The 17,546-nt window shown below is 45.3% G+C and overlaps 1 protein-coding gene across 1 annotated transcript in view; it reads left to right on the top strand.

Moving 5' to 3' along the window:
- The window catches only part of ALDH18A1 (aldehyde dehydrogenase 18 family member A1), a gene marked incomplete at its 3' end in the record, with an annotated part of 67,468 nt that overhangs the window by 29,856 nt on the left and 20,066 nt on the right, over positions 1-17,546 (top strand). Inside the window, exons 8-10 of the mRNA XM_065407530.1 lie at positions 2,120-2,264; positions 14,314-14,387; positions 15,114-15,213. Of these exons, the coding sequence (XP_065263602.1) occupies positions 2,120-2,264; positions 14,314-14,387; positions 15,114-15,213 (319 nt within the window). The remainder of the gene's footprint in view (positions 1-2,119; positions 2,265-14,313; positions 14,388-15,113; positions 15,214-17,546) is intronic.

The following is a 17,546-nucleotide window of genomic DNA, read 5'->3' as shown; positions in this document are numbered from 1 at the left end:
ATTACTTAAGTGTTGGGGAGATTTCCTAAAATCTGCAGTAAATGTTGATTATTAGGAAAGGGGCTTAAGTCCAATACCTCTACAGTACCGTTATCTAAAATGGTTTTAGTTCCATATGAAGGGCTGGCTAGATAAGGTGAACGTCAGAGTCTCAATGTATGAATGAGAAGATGGTGTAAAGAGGAGGGTTTTAATTTTAATACAAACTTTGGGGAGAAAGGAGAGCTTATATAAAAATGAATTCCACCTCAACCAAAATGAAGCTGTCTTCTTGCATAGAACTTAAACTAGGAGCTCAGAGAAAGCTGTCAGGTGCAAAGGAGCACTCATTGTGTACAAGGGCACCTGTTGGGGATATCCCTATTTTAAAAGGCAAGAGGATCCTTGGGGGTGCGCGGCAGGAGGAGCGCTCTTTTTTTTTTTTTTTCTTCTTTTTTTTTTTTGCTTCGGCGCGGCAGCGGGTACGTGCTCAAAATTTTTTTACTGATAGGGGTGCGCGATCAAATGGAGCCCACTGCTCTATAACACTGATAGAGAGAGATGCACAGCTGTTTGCCTCCCCCCCCCCCCCAGGTATTAATACATAATTTGGATTAATTAATAAGTAAAAAGTGATTTTATTAATACAGAAAGTAGGATTTCAGTGTTTCCAAGTAGTAACAGACAGAACAAAGTGAATTACCAAGCAAAATAAAATAGAACACGCAAGTCTATGTCTAAGAAAACTGAATACAAATAAAATCTCACCAGTTCCAGTAAGCTTCCTTTTACAGACTAGTCTCCTTCTAGTCTGGGTCCAGCAATCACTCACACCCCCTGTAGTTACTGTCCTTTGTTCCAGTCTCTTTCAGGTATCCTTGGGGGTGGAGAGGCGCTCTCTTTAGCCAGCTGAAGACAAAATGGAGGGGTCTCCCAGGGGTTTAAGTAGATTTTCTCTTGTGGGTGGAGACCCTCTCCTATGGAAAGTCCAGCTCCAAGATGGAGTTTTGGAGTCACATGGGCAAGTCACATGTCCATGCATGACTGAGTTTCTTACCAGCCAAGCCACATTCCTGGGAAAGCTCCGATGTGGATTAGCATCTTCGAGTTCATTGTTGGCTTAAGTGGTTCTTGATTGGGCACTTAATTTGCACACCCCTTTCTCAAGAAGCTGACCAAATGCTTTACTAAGGCTATCAAGCAAGTATACAGCCAATATTCCTAACTTCAAGTACAAAAATGATACATGCATATAAATAGGAGGAATGTATTCAGTAGATCATAACTTTTACATAGATATGTTACATGGCATATGTAGCATAAAACATATTCCAGTTATGTCATATATACATTCATAAGCATATTCCCATGAAGCCTTATGGGGTACACCGTCACACCAGGACACAATACAGACAAACAGAATAGCAGTCATTGCCCCAAGAAGCTTGCAATCTAAACAGACTGCATCATTCTTTATCACTGGGTGTTGAGATGAAATAAGGTTTCCAAAGAAATGGTGCCCAGATGTTAGCTATCCAAGATTCCTTAAGGTGTTCAAGAATGAAGTGGCTGAGCTGTTCACAAATGTGCAGCAATTCTGAGAATTAAATACCAATGATCCTCTTATCTGTACCAGGAAAATTGGTTGAAACTATCATTTGAAAAAATAGAATTATAAACACCTAAATCATGACATGATGATGGAGACACCCCAGGGGTAGCTTCAGCAAAGGAAAAGTATACCTCTTCAATCTACTAGAATACTTTAAGCATGGTAATGAAATAGTGGATGCAGGAGAAGTTGATAGACTTATCTGTATTTTCAAAAAGCCTTTGACAGAGTTTCTCACAGTAGACTGTTAAGGGAACTTAAACTACAGTCATGAGTTAGAAACTAGCCAAGCAACAGAATACAAAGCAGGAATAAATGACCTTGTTTCAAAATTAATTATAGATTGTGGTAGCTCCTATACGTTTCCAAATGTATTAAGAGCAGATGGTCCCTGCTTAAAATTTACAATCCTAAAAGACCAAAGATAATCAGGATGGAGATGATTACTAAGAATAGAGTTCAAGAGCCAGGAGAATGCTTGCTAGGTATTGAGATTTTCCCCAGGACTAGCATTATCCTCCCTTGTAGGTCAAGGCAGCTCTATGGGCCCTCCAAGGTGGCACCTCTGTAGTGATCGCAAATGGAACCCATCCAAAGATCTCTGGCCATGTTATCACAGACATTGTGGAGGGGAAAAAAGTTGGCACTTTTTTTTCAGAGGTAAAACCTGCAGGTAAGTTGGTATTTGGAATTTTGAGATGGGGATTGGGTGGAGGATGATAGAGTGGGGTAGGCTTTCTGGGGGTTCAGAATGAGTTAATGCTTGCTTTATAGCTGTAGGATAACTGGGGAAATGTGCTTTGGCCATTGGAAACAGACATTTTTTAAAGTAGTTTTGCAGTGTTGTTGGTCTCAGGATATTAGAGAACCAGGTCCTGAAGAAGAGTTGTGTAGTTTGAAATTCTATCTCTTTCCCCAAAAGAAGTTGGTCCAGTAAAAGATATTACTTCACCCACCTTGTCTCTATTTGTAAAAGTTGATTCTTCTTTGAATGCTGGACTCAGTGTATTCCACTGGATACGCATGTGCTCCATGCACCTGAGACCAGAAAATGCTAGCAAGTAGTGTCCTTTGGTCTTCGCTTCTGCTTTTCTCATGTTCTGTGCCAAGAGTATAAGGGGCAGTGCAGACAGACACCACTCCAGTTCTTTCTCACCATTTCATGGTCTGAGTTGGAATCTCCAGTGTCTAGAACTGATCCTCTTCACCCTTTTTTTTCCCTGTAAATATTTCCAAGTTTTATATAGCTAGTTGCTATTGTTAGTGGTTTTTATAAGTTTAGATAGTAGTTAGAATCAGGGCCGGTGCTACCATTAAGGTGAACTAGGCAGTTGCCTAGGGCGCCAAGATTTGGGGGCGCCAAAAAGCGGTGCCCCCCAACTTTTTTTTTTTTTTTTTTTTTTTTTACACAGCGTTCCTCCCCAAGCGCGCGGTCGCCGCTCCACTTCTCCCGCCTCCCAGGCTTGCAGTGCCCATCAGCTGTTTGGCGCCGCAAGCCTGGGAGAAGAATTAGAGTGGGAGCGGCGTGCTCGGGGAGGAGGCGGAGCAGAGGTGAGCTGGGGTGGGGAGGTGCCGCACGGCTCCCCGGGCCGGGGGGGTGGGGAGCTGCCGCGGGGGTGCCTCAGGGCGGGGGGGGGGGGGAGCTGCCGCAGGGCTCCCCACCCCAGCTCACCTCTGCTACGCCCCCTCCCTGAGCACGCCGTCACTGCTCCACTTCTCCCGTCTCCCAGGCTTGCGGCGCCAATCAGCTGTTTGGCACCACAAGCCTGGGAGGGGAGGAGAATTAGAGCGGGGGCGGCGTGCTCGGGGACGAGGCGGAGCAGAGGTGAGCTGGGGTGGGGAGCTGCCCACTGATAGAACTGGACTCAATCTTATCTCCGGGAGAGTCGGATATACCAGTGAAACCATTGTTTCCTCCACTGAGGGAGTTCAGCCCAGACAGGGCATGGAAAGTCTCCCACTACTTCTCTCATCCGTCCGAGTGGGGACCCCTCAGGACCAATAGCACCCAAGGTGTGCCTTGGGATCACCACAAATTTTCAACCCCTCATATTGGCCTTACTGGAGGCTAAGGGACCTGTGGTATGGCACCCAGTGCATGTGCAATCTAGTTGGGAGTCTTACCATCCCTTCCCTCCACGAGGCCAACTGAAACCTATGAAAGAGGACGGAAGACTAACCAGATCTGCTGGTAATGACAGATACTTCATCTTCCTTGCCAAATAAGGCGATTGCTCCTGCCGCTCCGTCTCCTTTGGACAACCACAGACAATTCCAAGAGCTGCCTTGGAGAATAGCAGAAGAGCTCCAAATTTAAAGGTGGTCCAGGACTCCTTACACAAGCTCCTGGTCATCCTGTAGCCTATGGGATCTAGCTGAATAGCACTCCCAGTTCAATGAGGCCATACTGGAAATGGCAAGAACTATATGGCGCAAATACCAGCTACCTATTCTCCTACCCCCTAGGAAGGCTTAGGGAATGGAGTTCTTGTTCTCCCACCCTGCCCTGAGCTCCCTTGTCATCTAAGCAGTTCCAGAAAGGTCCAGATGATAACACCCAAGTGCAACCCCGGTGGATAAGGAAACCAAGTATTTAGACTTTATGGGGAGAAAGGTGTCTACTTCCACTGCTTCCAGTTTAAAATCTCCAATTATCAGGCTCTCCTGGCCAAATGTCTTTTATTTAAACGACATTCTAAAGACAAGTTACCCCAGAAGGTTAGAATCTTCCCACGGAAGATTCCTCAGATTTCAGTCACCATAGCAACTGCACTCAAGGTCTTCATGAAAATGTTTTCTGTAGTAGCAGCACATCTCTGATTGGACAGTTCTACCATCTTCCTGTATCTAGATAACTGGCCTCTTACAGGCATGACGTGTCCAGAAGTCATAGCATCGACCTTGTTGATGCTTTGTCTCCTAGCGTATCTTGGAAACTCTGAACATGGAAAAGTCTATTCTGACTCCGACACAGGCTATAGCTGTCATAGGAGAAACCTTAGACTCAGTCAGGGCAAAGGCTTATCTGCCTATGTACAGATTCCAAGCCATAGGCAGACTGATAGATCAGGTTATGCACAACCCTCGGACATGATCTGAATTTGCCTTACTCTTTTAGATCATGTGGTGTCATGTACTTGCATAATGGTGTTCACCAGTCTCCACCTCTGCTGCCTACAGGCTTAGCTTCTAACAGTATATATACACACCAAGAAAACACAGCATGGACACTGTAGTGACAATCCCAATCAAGTTAAAAACCTCTCTGGAAAGACTCTGCACAAGTGTGCATGGGCAATTCTTTCCTATCCACTACACCCAACAGGAGTATAATCACAGAGACCTCTTTGTTAGGGTGGGTGGTTCACTTGGACGATCACACAGCACAGGACATTTGAATGCCCCAGGAAACTTGGTTGCACATAAATCTTCTGGAACTCAGCAGTCTGAGAAGCATGCATGGGCATTTTTACCATTAATGCAGACTCATCATGTTCTCATAATCTCAGATAACCCAACAACTGTATTCAACATAAACAGGGACACCCAAGATCCATTCCCCTGTATATAGAATTGGTCAGTTTATGAAACTGATGTATCTCCCAGGAACCCTGAACTCTTTGGCAGACAGCTTCAGCAGTCACTTTGCTACCAACTGCGAGTGGGAGCAACACAGCTCAGTGGTGAACAGTATCTTCACTCACTGGGGAACCCCTGCTTGGGACCTGTTCAACTCCCAAATAAAGAGGAAGTGTAATACATACTATTCCAGAGGAGCTCAGGGGCAGTCCTCAAGAGGTGATGGTCTCCTACTCCCTTAGACAGTCCATTTGAACTGTGCCTTTCCTCCTAGCCCTCTGCTTTCTCAAGTCCTGCAGAAGATTAGATAGGACAGAGCACAAGTCATTTTAATTGTGCCCAAATGGCTGAGGCAGTTCTGGGTCCCTGTGTGTGACCACCATGATCATTTAGTCTGATCTTCTGCAGAATACAGACCATATACCTTCACCTAGTGCAGGGGTCGGCAACGTTTGGCACGCGGCTCACCTGGGTAAGCACCGTAGCGGGCTGGGCCAGTTTATTTACCTGCTGACGCGGCAGGTTCGGCCGATCGCGGCCCCTACTGGCCGTGGTTCGCCGTCCCGGGCCAATGGGGGCGGCGGGAAGCCATGGCCAGCACATCCCGCGCCGCTTCCCGCCGCCCCCATTGGCCCGGGACGGCGAACCACGGCCAGTGGGGGCCGCGATCGGCCGAACCTGCCGCGTCAGCAAGTAAATAAACTGGCCCGGCCCGCTACGGTGCTTACCCTGGCGAGCCGCATGCCAAACGTTGCCGACCCCTGCACTAGTGATTAGCCTACGTGTGGCTGAACTAGAACATATCTTTTAGGAAGACATTCAGCCTTGATTTAAGGGACTTCAGGTGGTGGTGAACTTGTCATATTCCCTGGTAATCTGTTCCAACAGTTATCCTTACCATTTAAAACTTTGTCTAATTTCCATTTTGAACTTTACTTACTACAACTTCCAGCCATTGAATCATAGAATCATAGAATATCAGGGTTGGAAGGGACCTCAGGAGGTCATTTAGTCCAACCCCCTGCTCAAAGCAGGACCAATTCCCAACTAAATCATCCCAGCCAGGGCTTTGTCAAGCCAGGCCTTAAAAACCTCCAAGGAAGGAGACTCCACCACCTCCCTAGGTAACGCATTCCAGTGCTTCACCACCCTCCTAGTGAAATAGTGTTTCCTAATATCCAACCTAGACCTCCCCCACTGCAACTTGAGACCATTGCTCCTTGTTCTGTCATCTGCCACCACTGAGAACAGCCGAGCTCCATCCTCTTTGGAACCCCCCCTCAGGTAGTTGAAGGCTGCTATCAAATCCCCCCTCATTCTTCTCTTCTGGAGACTAAACAATCCCAGTTCCCTCAGCCTCTCCTCATAAGTCATGTGCTCCAGACCCCTAATCATTTTTGTTGCCCTCTGCTGGACTCTTTCCAGTTTTTCCACATCCTTCTTGTAGTGTGGGGCCCAAAACTGGACACAGTACTCCAGATGAGGCCTCACCAATGTCGAATAAAGGGGAACGATCATGTTCCTCGATCTGCTGGCAATGCCCCTCCTTATACAGCCCAAAATGCCGTTAGCCTTCTTGGCAACAAGAGCACACTGTTGACTCATATCCAGCTTCTCGTCCACTGTGACCCCTAGGTCCTTTTCTGCAGAACTGCTACCTAGCCATTCGGTCCCTAGTCTGTAGCAGTGCATGGGATTCTTCCGTCCTAAGTGCAGGACTCTGCACTTGTCCTTGTTGAACCTCATCAGATTTTTTGCCCAATCCTCTTATTTGTCTAGGTCCCTCTGTATCTGATCCCTATCCTCTAGTGTATCTACCACGCCTCCCAGTTTAGTGTCATCTGCAAACTTGCTGAGAGTGCAGTCCACACCATCCTCCAGATCATTAATAAAAATATTAAACAAAACCGGCCCCAGGACCGACCCTTGGGGCACTCCGCTTGAAAGCGGCTGCCAACTAGACATGGAGCCATTGATCACTACCCGTTGAGCCCGACGATCTAGCCAGCTTTCTATCCACCTTACAGTCCATTCATCTAGCCCATACTTCTTTAACTTGGCGGCAAGAATACTGTGGGAGACCATATCAAAAGCTTTGCTAAAGTCAAGGAATAACACATCCACTGCTTTCCCCTCATCCACAGAGCCAGTTATCTCATCATAGAAGGCAATTAGGTTAGTCAGGCACGACTTCCCCTTGGTGAATCCATGCTGACTGTTTCTGAGCACTTTCCTCTCCTCTAAGTGTTTCATAATTGATTCCTTGAGGACCTGCTCCATGATTTTTCCAGGGACTGAGGTGAGGCTGACTGGCCTGTAGTTCCCCGGATCCTCCTTCTTCCCTTTTTTAAAGATGGGCACTACATTAGCCTTTTTCCAGTCATCCGGGACCTCCCCCGATCGCCATGAGTTTTCAAAAATAATGGCTAATGGCTCTGCAATCTCATCCGCCAACTCCTTTAGCACCCTTGGATGCAGTGCATCCGGCCCCATGGACTTGTGCACGTCCAGTTTTTCTAAATAGTCCCGAACCACTTCTTTCTCCACAGAGGGCTGGTCACCTTCTCCTCATACTGTGCTGCCCAGTGCAGCAGTCTGGGAGCTGACCTTGTTCGTGAAGACAGAGGCAAAAAAAGCATTGAGTACATTAGCTTTTTCCACATCCTCGGTCACTAGGTTGCCTCCCTCATTCAGTAAGGGGCCCACACTTTCCTTGACTTTCTTCTTGTTGCTAACATACCTGAAGAAACCCTTCTTGTTACTCTTAACATCTCTTGCTAGCTGCAACTCCAAGTGTGATTTGGCCTTCCTGATTTCACTCCTGCATGCCTGAGCAATATTTTTATACTCCTCCCTGGTCATTTGTCCAATCTTCCACTTCTTGTAAGCTTCTTTTTTGCAGTTAAGATCAGCAAGGATTTCACTGTTTAGCCAAGCTGGTCGTCTGCCATATTTACTATTCTTTCTACACATCGGGATGGTTTGATCCTGCAACCGCAATAAGGATTCTTTAAAATACAGCCAGCTCTCCTGGACCCCTTTGCCCTTCATGTTCTTCTCCCAGGGGATCCTGCCCATCTGTTCCCTGAGGGAGTCAGTCTGCTTTTCTGAAGTCCAGGGTCCGTATTCTGCTGCTCTCCTTTCTTCCTTGTGTCAGGATCCTGAACTCGACCATCTCATGGTCACTGCCTCCCAGGTTCCCATCCACTTTTGCTTCCCCTACTAATTCTTCCCTGTTTGTGAGCAGCAGGTCAAGAAAAGCTCTGCCCCTAGTTGGTTCCTCCAGCACTTGCACCAGGAAATTGTCCCCTACACTTTCCAAAAACTTCCTGGATTGTCTGTGCACCGCTGTATTGCTTTCCCAGCAGATATCAGGGTGATTAAAGTCTCCCATGAGAACCAGGGCCTGCGATCTAGCAACTTCTGCTAGTTGCCAGAAGAAAGCCTCGTCCACCTCATCCCCCTGGTCTGGTGGTCTATAGCAGACTCCGACCACGACATCACCCTTGTTGCTCACACTTCTCAACTTTATCCAGAGACTCTCAGGTTTTTCTGCAATTTCATACCGGAGCTCTGAGCAGTCATACTCCTCTCTTACATACAACGCAACTCCCCCACCTTTTCTGCCCTGCCTGTCCTTCCTGACAGTTTATATCCATCCATGACAGTGCTCCAGTCATGTGAGTTATCCCACCAAGTCTCTGTTATTCCAATCGCATCATAGTTCCCTGACTGTGCCAGGACTTCCAGTTCTCCCTGCTTGTTTCCCAGGCTTCTTGCATTTGTGTATAGGCACTTAAGATAACTCATCGATCGTCCCTCTTTCTCAGTATGAGACAGGAGTCCTCCCCTCTTGCGCTCTCCTGCTTGTGCTTCCTCCCAGGATCCCATTTCCCCACTTACCTCAGGGCTTTGGTCTCCTTCCCCTGGTGAACCTAGTTTAAAGCCCTCCTCACTAGGTTAGCCAGCCTGCTGGCGAAGATGCTCTTCCCTCTCTTCGTTAGGTGGAGCCCGTCTCTGCCTAGCACTCCTCCTTCTTGGAACACCATCCCATGGTCGAAGAATCCAAAGCCTTCTCTCCGACACCACCTGCGTAGCCATTCGTTGACTTCCACGATTCGACGGTCTCTACCCAGGCCTTTTCCTTGCACAGGGAGGATGGACGAGAACACCACTTGCGCCTCAAATTCCTTTATACTTCCCAGAGCCACGTAGTCTGCAGTGATCCGCTCAAGGTCATTCTTGGCAGTATCATTGGTGCCCACGTGGAGAAGCAGGAAGGGGTAGCGATCCGAGAGCTTGATGAGTCTCGGCAGTCTCTCTGTCACATCGTGTATCCTAGCTCCTGACAAGCAGCAGACCTCTCGGTTTTCCCGGTCGGGGCGGCAGATAGATGACTCAGTCCCCGACCACCACCACCCTCCTCCTCCTCTTGGGAGTGGTGGTCGTGGAACCCCCATCCCTAGGACAGTGCATCTTTTGCCTTCCAATCGGTGGAGTCTCCTTCTGCTCCCTTCCCTCAGATGGGTCATCTAGTCCACTCTCCGCATTAGTACCTGTAGAGAGAACATGGAAACGATTGCTCACCTGTATCTCCATTGCTTGGTACATGGACGCTCCTCTTTCTCCTTCTGGAGGTCACATGCTGCCAAACTTCTTGACCATCCTGTCCCTGCTGCGCCTGCTCTGAATCTTCAGAACATTGTGGCTGTAGAAGCATCTCCTGACGTCTGTCCAGGAAATCTTCATTTTCCCTTATGCAACGCAGAGTCGATACTCGTTTCTCCAGACCTCGAACCTTCTCTTCCAATATGGAGACCAGCTTGCACTTTGTACAAACAAAGTCGCTTCTGTCCTGTGGAAGAAAGACAAACATGGCACAACCTGTGCAGGTTACAACAGCTGATCGCTCACCTTCCATATCACCTTCCTCTTAAGAGCTTCCTCAGCTGTTGCAGGAACTACTCAGAGAAACCAGCAGATGAAAGCCTCAGTGAGCTCTCCCCAGGCGAACTCCCAGGCAAACTCCCTCTGTTAGCCTCTGCTGTTCGCCGCTCGAGCCTCGTGTTTTGCCTTTGGCTGCTAGATTAATCTTCTGGATAAGAGCCCTTCCTATGTAACTAATAGACCATGATTTAAATTGCCTTTTCACCTTCTCATCAATGAGCTAAATAGACTGAGCCCCTCAAGTTTCTCATCTTAAGGCATGTTTTCTAGAGCATGATTCATTTTTGGAGTTCTTCTCTGAAACTTCTGCAATATGGACACCAGAACTGGGCCCATTATTTTAATAGTAGTCTCCCCAATGCTGTATAGAGAGGTAATATAGTCTCCCAATCCTACTTGATATTCCCATGTCAATATGTCAAAGTATCGTGATAGCCAGTTTTGCCATGACACAGCACTGGGCATTTGCTATTTACAGTTGGCCCTCAGTCCTTTCCAGAATACAATTCCTTTTCATGTAAGTATGGTTTATGTTCTTTATTCCCAGTCTTTGAGCCTTGTGTTTGGCTGTATTAAAATGCATGATGATTCTAGATATTGAAAAAAATATTAAACAGTGATGGGAAATGTGCTAAAATGGCTTGAGTCCTTCCTTGAAGTATGTTCCCCAGGAGTACTGGTGGAAAACTGCACCACCACTGCTAGACCCATCACTTGTGGAGTTTCACAAGGATCAGTTCTCTCTCCAGCCCTTTTCAAAATCTACATGCAACCTCTAAGTGAATTAGTCAGATGACAGGGACTCAAATGAGAGCAATATGCAGATTATACACCACTCTACTTATCCTTCACTGCATATGACCAGCCCACTGCTACTGAGATGACCGAGTACTTGGATGAGATCAGATCTTGGATGAAGAACAGCTGGCTGAAGCTGAACTCGAGTGATAAAGAGGTGATGCTGGTGAGCAGAGGGAAGTATTTTGAGGAGTTTGCAGTCACGGTGTGGTCTCCGTTGGTTGATTGTGATGTTTTGGGGTTCAACCTAGACAAGTAGGGGGTTGTGTCACTTCCTGCCAGCAACTCTGGGTGCTTTATATGCTGTGCTGCTTTGGCTCACAGCCCTGACACAAACAACTCATGTAGAATCATGTAGGCCACAGCCTAGCTTCCACCATACAGTTGCTTTTAGCAAAGTGACCCCCAACTCCACCCCTAGTGCCAGGTTTCCCAAAAACTGTCTCCCAGCAGTGGCAAGCCCTCTCACTGAACGCTTCCAGAAGTTAAGTTCATTGCTCCTTTAAATGGACAATACACTTCAGCTCATTAATTTAACTGGGATTTGAAAAACACTCATTTCAGTCACACCACTGAACTGGTTTATAGTAAAAGTAAAACAAGTTTATTTAAAAGTCATGAGTTTAAGTGATACCAAATAAGGAGTGTGGTCAGATGTTTGGCTGTGGTGTGTTCCCTCCGTATGCCGTCCCAGTTCTGCGCAGACAGCTGGCACAGCAGACCTTGAGCGAACCGTCCAATGACCACAAAATCCATTAAGGTGTGAAGGTACCCAGCCAGGTTTATTGTCAACGAAGTAGGGTCCTAGCTCCCCTGATCAGTCTCTCCAGTTATACTAGCACATGTATGCCTCTGACAATGGACGCAGTTCAATCAGTGGTGGGACTTCCCACTGCCCCCTTGGCTGGCCAAAGACACTCCCTCCAAGATATATCTTTATATACCAATATGAACAAGTATCGCCTGTGACGTATCAGGGCGCCACCCGTTGCCTTGTACCAGTAGGTTCGATCAAAACATCTCTATCCATCATGCTGTCATCCTCACCTTATCCTTAAGATGGGTCAGCGTGTTGCTGTTATCTTTGGGGAATGTGTTTATCGGGGTGTTCTGGTACCACCTTTCTGGAATGTGCTTGCGTGAGTGCTTTGTGCCTAGCACCTCTTAGGAATATGTGTTTTTGCAATATCAGCCTTATGCTTGCCAAATTCTGTGAGCAGGGCCGGCCTCTTGCTCACAACCTGACTTTACTTCATATTAGCAAAGTTTTGACCACTACTTTAGTTTAGGCCTCATACCAGGCCTCTGATATAAGGCCTTATGTTTCAGGCCCTCTTCTTATTACAAGGAGTAAAGGCAGAAATGGTTATAAACACACAAAAATAAAACCACATTTCTAATGCTAACATTTAATTTCAGCAAATTATAATCTTTGCCTAAGCAGGATTCTCACCTGTGTTCAGTTCCCAGAGACTTCAACCCCTAGTTTGAAGGACCTGACATTCTGTGATTTCAAGAGCTCTGGAATCCTTGAATACCTCATGTGATATCTATGGGGTTCTCTCCCCTTTCTTTTTTATAGTCCATTAAACCTTTGAAATGTATTATTTGAAAAGTAAGCCCAGCCAGCGCTTCTCTCTTCGGGAAGGCCACATGGCAGAAGTTCATTGATCGTGCTTCAAGCGGCCGGAAGGCTTTTGGGGGAGGGGGGGCAGTGCAGTCTCCCTTCCTTATTAGCTTGATGGCCTTGTTTATGTTGCATGTAAATGTGCTTTTCTTTGTCTTTGGTCACACCTTGCTTAATTTACATCAGAGACACATTCAGTGAGGCGGAACCACATTCTATTGTCTGGAACAGGCATAGTTTAGGCACTGCTTGCCAAATACATTTTAAAAACTTAATTCTAGCACATATTGATAACCCTTTTTACACATCCCAAATGTACACCACACAATGATTTTTGGGACCAGTGTATTGCCTGTTTGCATAGGATACCTCACACAATGCCTCACAGATACAGATTATGACTACAGTGAGTTTGGGGGTGTGACGGGTTGGATCACATCTAGTCCAACCCCCTGCTCAAAGCAGGACCAACCCCAACTAAATCATCCCAGCCAGGGCTTAGTCTTTGTAATCTTGTCAAAGAACATCAAGGTCACTTAACAAGACTGCTTTACCAGTAAATTATCTTGTTTGATATTTCCATTCTTTAACTCTTGATTATAATTACCTCAACAATCTCATTTAGCTTTTTAAAAATTGGTGCTATGTTAGCTTTTATCCAGTAGTGTGGACCTTCCCTTGTTTTCCAAGACCTAATTTTAATGTCAGTTGTCCAGAATGCACCTCAGCTAACTTTTAAAACTCTTGGGTGCAAACTATCCAGACTTCCTGATTTAAAAAATGTTTTAACTGAAGTGTACATGCTGTTCAACATCTTCCTTAATTATCGCTGGGGAAAAATACAGTATTTCATCACATGATATTAAGTATATCCAGCTTGGTTCCAAATATGAACAGAAATATTTATCAAATACTTCTATCTTTTCTGGATTGAATACTTTACCATCTCTGTCTGGACTTAAATTGTTGCTAGAATTCCTTTTTGTTCTATAATGTATATTTAAAATTCCATGTTGTCTTTTGCCGTGTTGACCAGAGGTATTTCATCAGTATCTTTAGCTTCTCAGCTGTTGCCTACATTTCTTAACTTCTGACTTACATTCATTGTCAAGAGAAACCAGGCGTCTAGACTCCCAGCTACTAGAACCCACTCCTCTCCTAGTGGTGAGAATAGATTTCAAGAGCCCTGATGACCTCCTTTGCACCAACCCCCAGTCAACACTTTGCTTTGTTATATCTGATTAGGAATGATAGAGTCTTGGCATAAGTGAAGAAAAGAGGTGCTTTGGGGAGTGAGAGAGATTATCTGGGTAGGTCGAGAAATGAAATTATAATGTTGGAAACTTGTAGGCTCTGAGCAAGTGGGTTGCTGAGTTGGGAAACTGTAATAGATTGGGAAGACTAGATATGATATCTGCTTTTGGATTATTTACATGCTTTATACCATCTTTTGATACTGGATTTACTTAGAAATAATTTTCCGCCTTTTCATTTTTGCTTATGGATCCTCAAGTTTGTTTGTGTGTATGTTCATTCCTGATGTAACTTTTTTGCATGAGAATATAAATTTGCTTCGTGAATGTGCATTTTTACCTGAACATGTGTGAGCCACATGCTTACTTTCTCAGGCGTTGTGGGGTAGGATAGGAGGGTTTTGACCATTGTTACTTTCTCATCTGTTTGGGTTTGTGTGTGAGGGGTATGTTTGACTTTAACATGCTCTGAGCTTCGGGCATGGATGATTTGAACTGCAAAAACCCTTGTTTTTCAGGCCCTACAGTAGAACAGCAAGGTGAAATGGCTCGAGCTGGAGGCAGGTCCCTAGCGGCACTACAGCCTGAACAGGTAACATGCCAATGTGGCTTCATTTATGTATTAGAACTTACAAATAGACTGCATGTTTCACAATAAAACCTAAGACAGATCTGTGCCCCAAAGAGCTCATATTCTCACTTGTCATTTAGATTGTAACATACCACATGAGAGGGAGGGGTGAAGAAGGATGTGGTCTACTGAGCTGTAATTAGGAAATTATGTACATTTGAACCATCAGGTTTATATGGCTCTAATTATTTTAAATGCAGGTATTGGCATGTAGAGGATGCCACAGAAGAGTTTTTCGAGTGAACTGCCCCAATTGCTCTTACTGAGAGGATACTTAAACTGCCCAAAAGGGAGCAGCTGCGTGCGATCTACCTACCGTTCAGTGTACCACTGCATTGCAGCTGGATTGGGTAGAGGGAGGCACTATGTAGAGCAAGACAGGTGCTGGCACAGAGGCAGGGGGCATCTTGTTGTTGGTTAGGCAGGAAAGCAGAGACCTGCCAGACAAAATGCAGGAAAGGCCAGAAGCCAGGACTGCAGGCTGAACTGTGTAGTCCAACCAGCAGCAAGGAGTAAATAATGAACAGGACGCTTTCTGAGGTATGCTGGAGGTCAAGTGCAGGAGCCAGAGAAGAAAGAGTCCAGAGGTATTAGATAAGAAGTGAGGGTTGGGGAGACCACGAGCCTGAGTACCCTGAGTCACTTGGCTTCTATGATAACCATACAGAATTTTTTTTCTCTCTGTAGAGAGCAGAGATTATCTATCATCTAGCTGACCTGCTAACTGACCAGAGAGAAGAAATTCTATTGGCCAATAAAAAGGACTTGGAAGAGGCTGAAAGTAAAGGTAATGTATTAATGGAGCTAGTAAGCTTAAATATATGTAGATATCATGAATCTATGTGGGTTTGAACAGAAGGCGAAAAGTGGGATGGGAACTCTTATTCAGGGGTTGAGAGATTTGGGAACTAACTGTGATGGTGTAATGACTGTCATCTTGGTTGTCACAGACGGTCAAGCCTGGGACCTTGAGAGCTGAAAGCATGAATCCCTACAGCTTGGGCTAAAGGACAAAGTCCCCCAGCAGGGAGTTGTAGAAGATTCATGTCCTCTGGATAAGACAAAGGGCTTGTAACACACTGAACAGTACATGATGATAACTGTTTAGTGCTCCAGGTTGTCAGGAGAGAGAGTCTGGCTGTGGAAATGCATGTAGTGAGCACCTTGTGTTTCGTTGCAATGACTACTCTGGTCTCTTTCTGGGTTTGTTAAAACAGTATGCTCTGCCCCTGTGGGGGATAGTACTTTGTCTCCTCTTGTGGTCAAGCTGCATGTGATTGATGATGTGTTCCAAAAAGAGAGACATCCACTTCTTAACAAGGAAGTGTCTATTCTATTCAGGCTGCTTGTATCATAAACTTCATTCTGGTGTATCAGATTAATGCATTGAAAAGTCTTGGAGGGCATTTTATAAGAACATAAAGGCCGTACTGGGTCAGACCAAAGGTCCATCTAGCCCAGTATCTGTCTACCGACAGTGGCCAATGCCAGGTGCCCCAGAGGGAGTGAACCTAACAGGCAATGATCAAGTGATCTCTCTCCTGCCATCCATCTCCATCCTCTGACGAACAGAGGCTAGGGACACCATTCTTACCCATCCTGGCTAATAGCCATTTATGGACTTAGCCACCATGAATTTATCCAGTCCCCTTTTAAACATTGTTATAGTCCTAGCCTTCACAACCTCCTCAGGTAAGGAGTTCCACAAGTTGACTGTGCGCTGCGTGAAGAAGAACTTCCTTTTATTTGTTTTAAACCTGCTGCCTATTAATTTCATTTGGTGACCCCTAGTTCTTGTATTATGGGAATAAGTAAATAACTTTTCCTTATCCACTTTCTCAACATCACTCATGATTTTATATACCTCTATCATGTCCCCCCTTAGTCTTCTCTTTTCCAAACTGAAGAGTCCTAGCCTCTTTAATCTTTCCTCATATGGGACCCTCTCTAAACCCTTAATCATTTTAGTTGCTCTTTTCTGAACCTTTTCTAGTGCTAGAATATCTTTTTTGAGGTGAGGAGACCACATCTGTACACAGTATTCGAGATGTGGGCGAACCATGGATTTATATAAGGGCAATAATATATTCTCAGTCTTATTCTCTATCCCCTTTTTAATGATTCCTAACATCCTGTTTGCTTTTTTGACCGCCTCTGCACACTGCGTGGACATCTTTAGAGAACTATCCACGATGACGCCAAGATCTTTTTCCTGACTCGTTGTAGCTAAATTAGCCCCCATCATGTTGTATGTATAGTTGGGGTTATTTTTTCCAATGTGCATTACTTTACATTTATCCACATTAAATTTCATTTGCCATTTTGTTGCCCAATCACTTAATTTTGTGAGATCTTTTTGAAGTTCTTCACAATCTGCTTTGGTCTTAACTATCTTGAGTAGTTTAGTATCATCTGCAAACTTTGCCACCTCACTGTTTACCCCTTTCTCCAGATCATTTATGAATAAATTGAATAGGATAGGTCCTAGGACTGACCCTTGGGGAACACCACTAGTTACCCCTCTCCATTCTGAGAATTTACCATTAATTCCTACCCTTTGTTCCCTGTCCTTTAACCAGTTCTCAATCCATGAAAGGACCTTCCCTTTTATCCCATGACAGCTTAATTTACGTAAGAGCCTTTGGTGAGGGACCTTGTCAAAGGCTTTCTGGAAATCTAAGTACACTATGTCCACCGGATCCCCCTTGTCCACATGTTTGTTGACCCCTTCAAAGAACTCTAATAGATTTGTAAGACACGATTTCCCTTTACAGAAACCATGTTGACTATTGCTCAAGAGTTTATGTTTTTCTATGTGTCTGACAATTTTGTTCTTTACTATTGTTTCAACTAATTTGCCCGGTACCGACGTTAGACTTACCGGTCTGTAATTGCCGGGATCACCCCTAGAGCCCTTTTTAAATATTGGCGTTACATTAGCTAACTTCCAGTCATTGGGTACCGAAGCCGATTTAAAGGACAGGTTACAAACCTTAGTTAATAGTCCCGCAACTTCACATTTGAGTTCTTTCAGAACTCTTGGGTGAATGCCATCTGGTCCCGGTGACTTGTTAATGTTGAGTTTATCAATTAATTCCAAAACCTCCTCTAGTGATACTT

The sequence above is a fragment of the Emys orbicularis genome, chromosome 7 (genome assembly GCF_028017835.1).
Source record: "Emys orbicularis isolate rEmyOrb1 chromosome 7, rEmyOrb1.hap1, whole genome shotgun sequence".
Classification (NCBI taxonomy): Eukaryota; Metazoa; Chordata; order Testudines; family Emydidae; genus Emys; species Emys orbicularis.
Note: the sequence above shows the minus strand (reverse complement) of the source record. Positions and strands in the feature narration are given on the sequence as shown.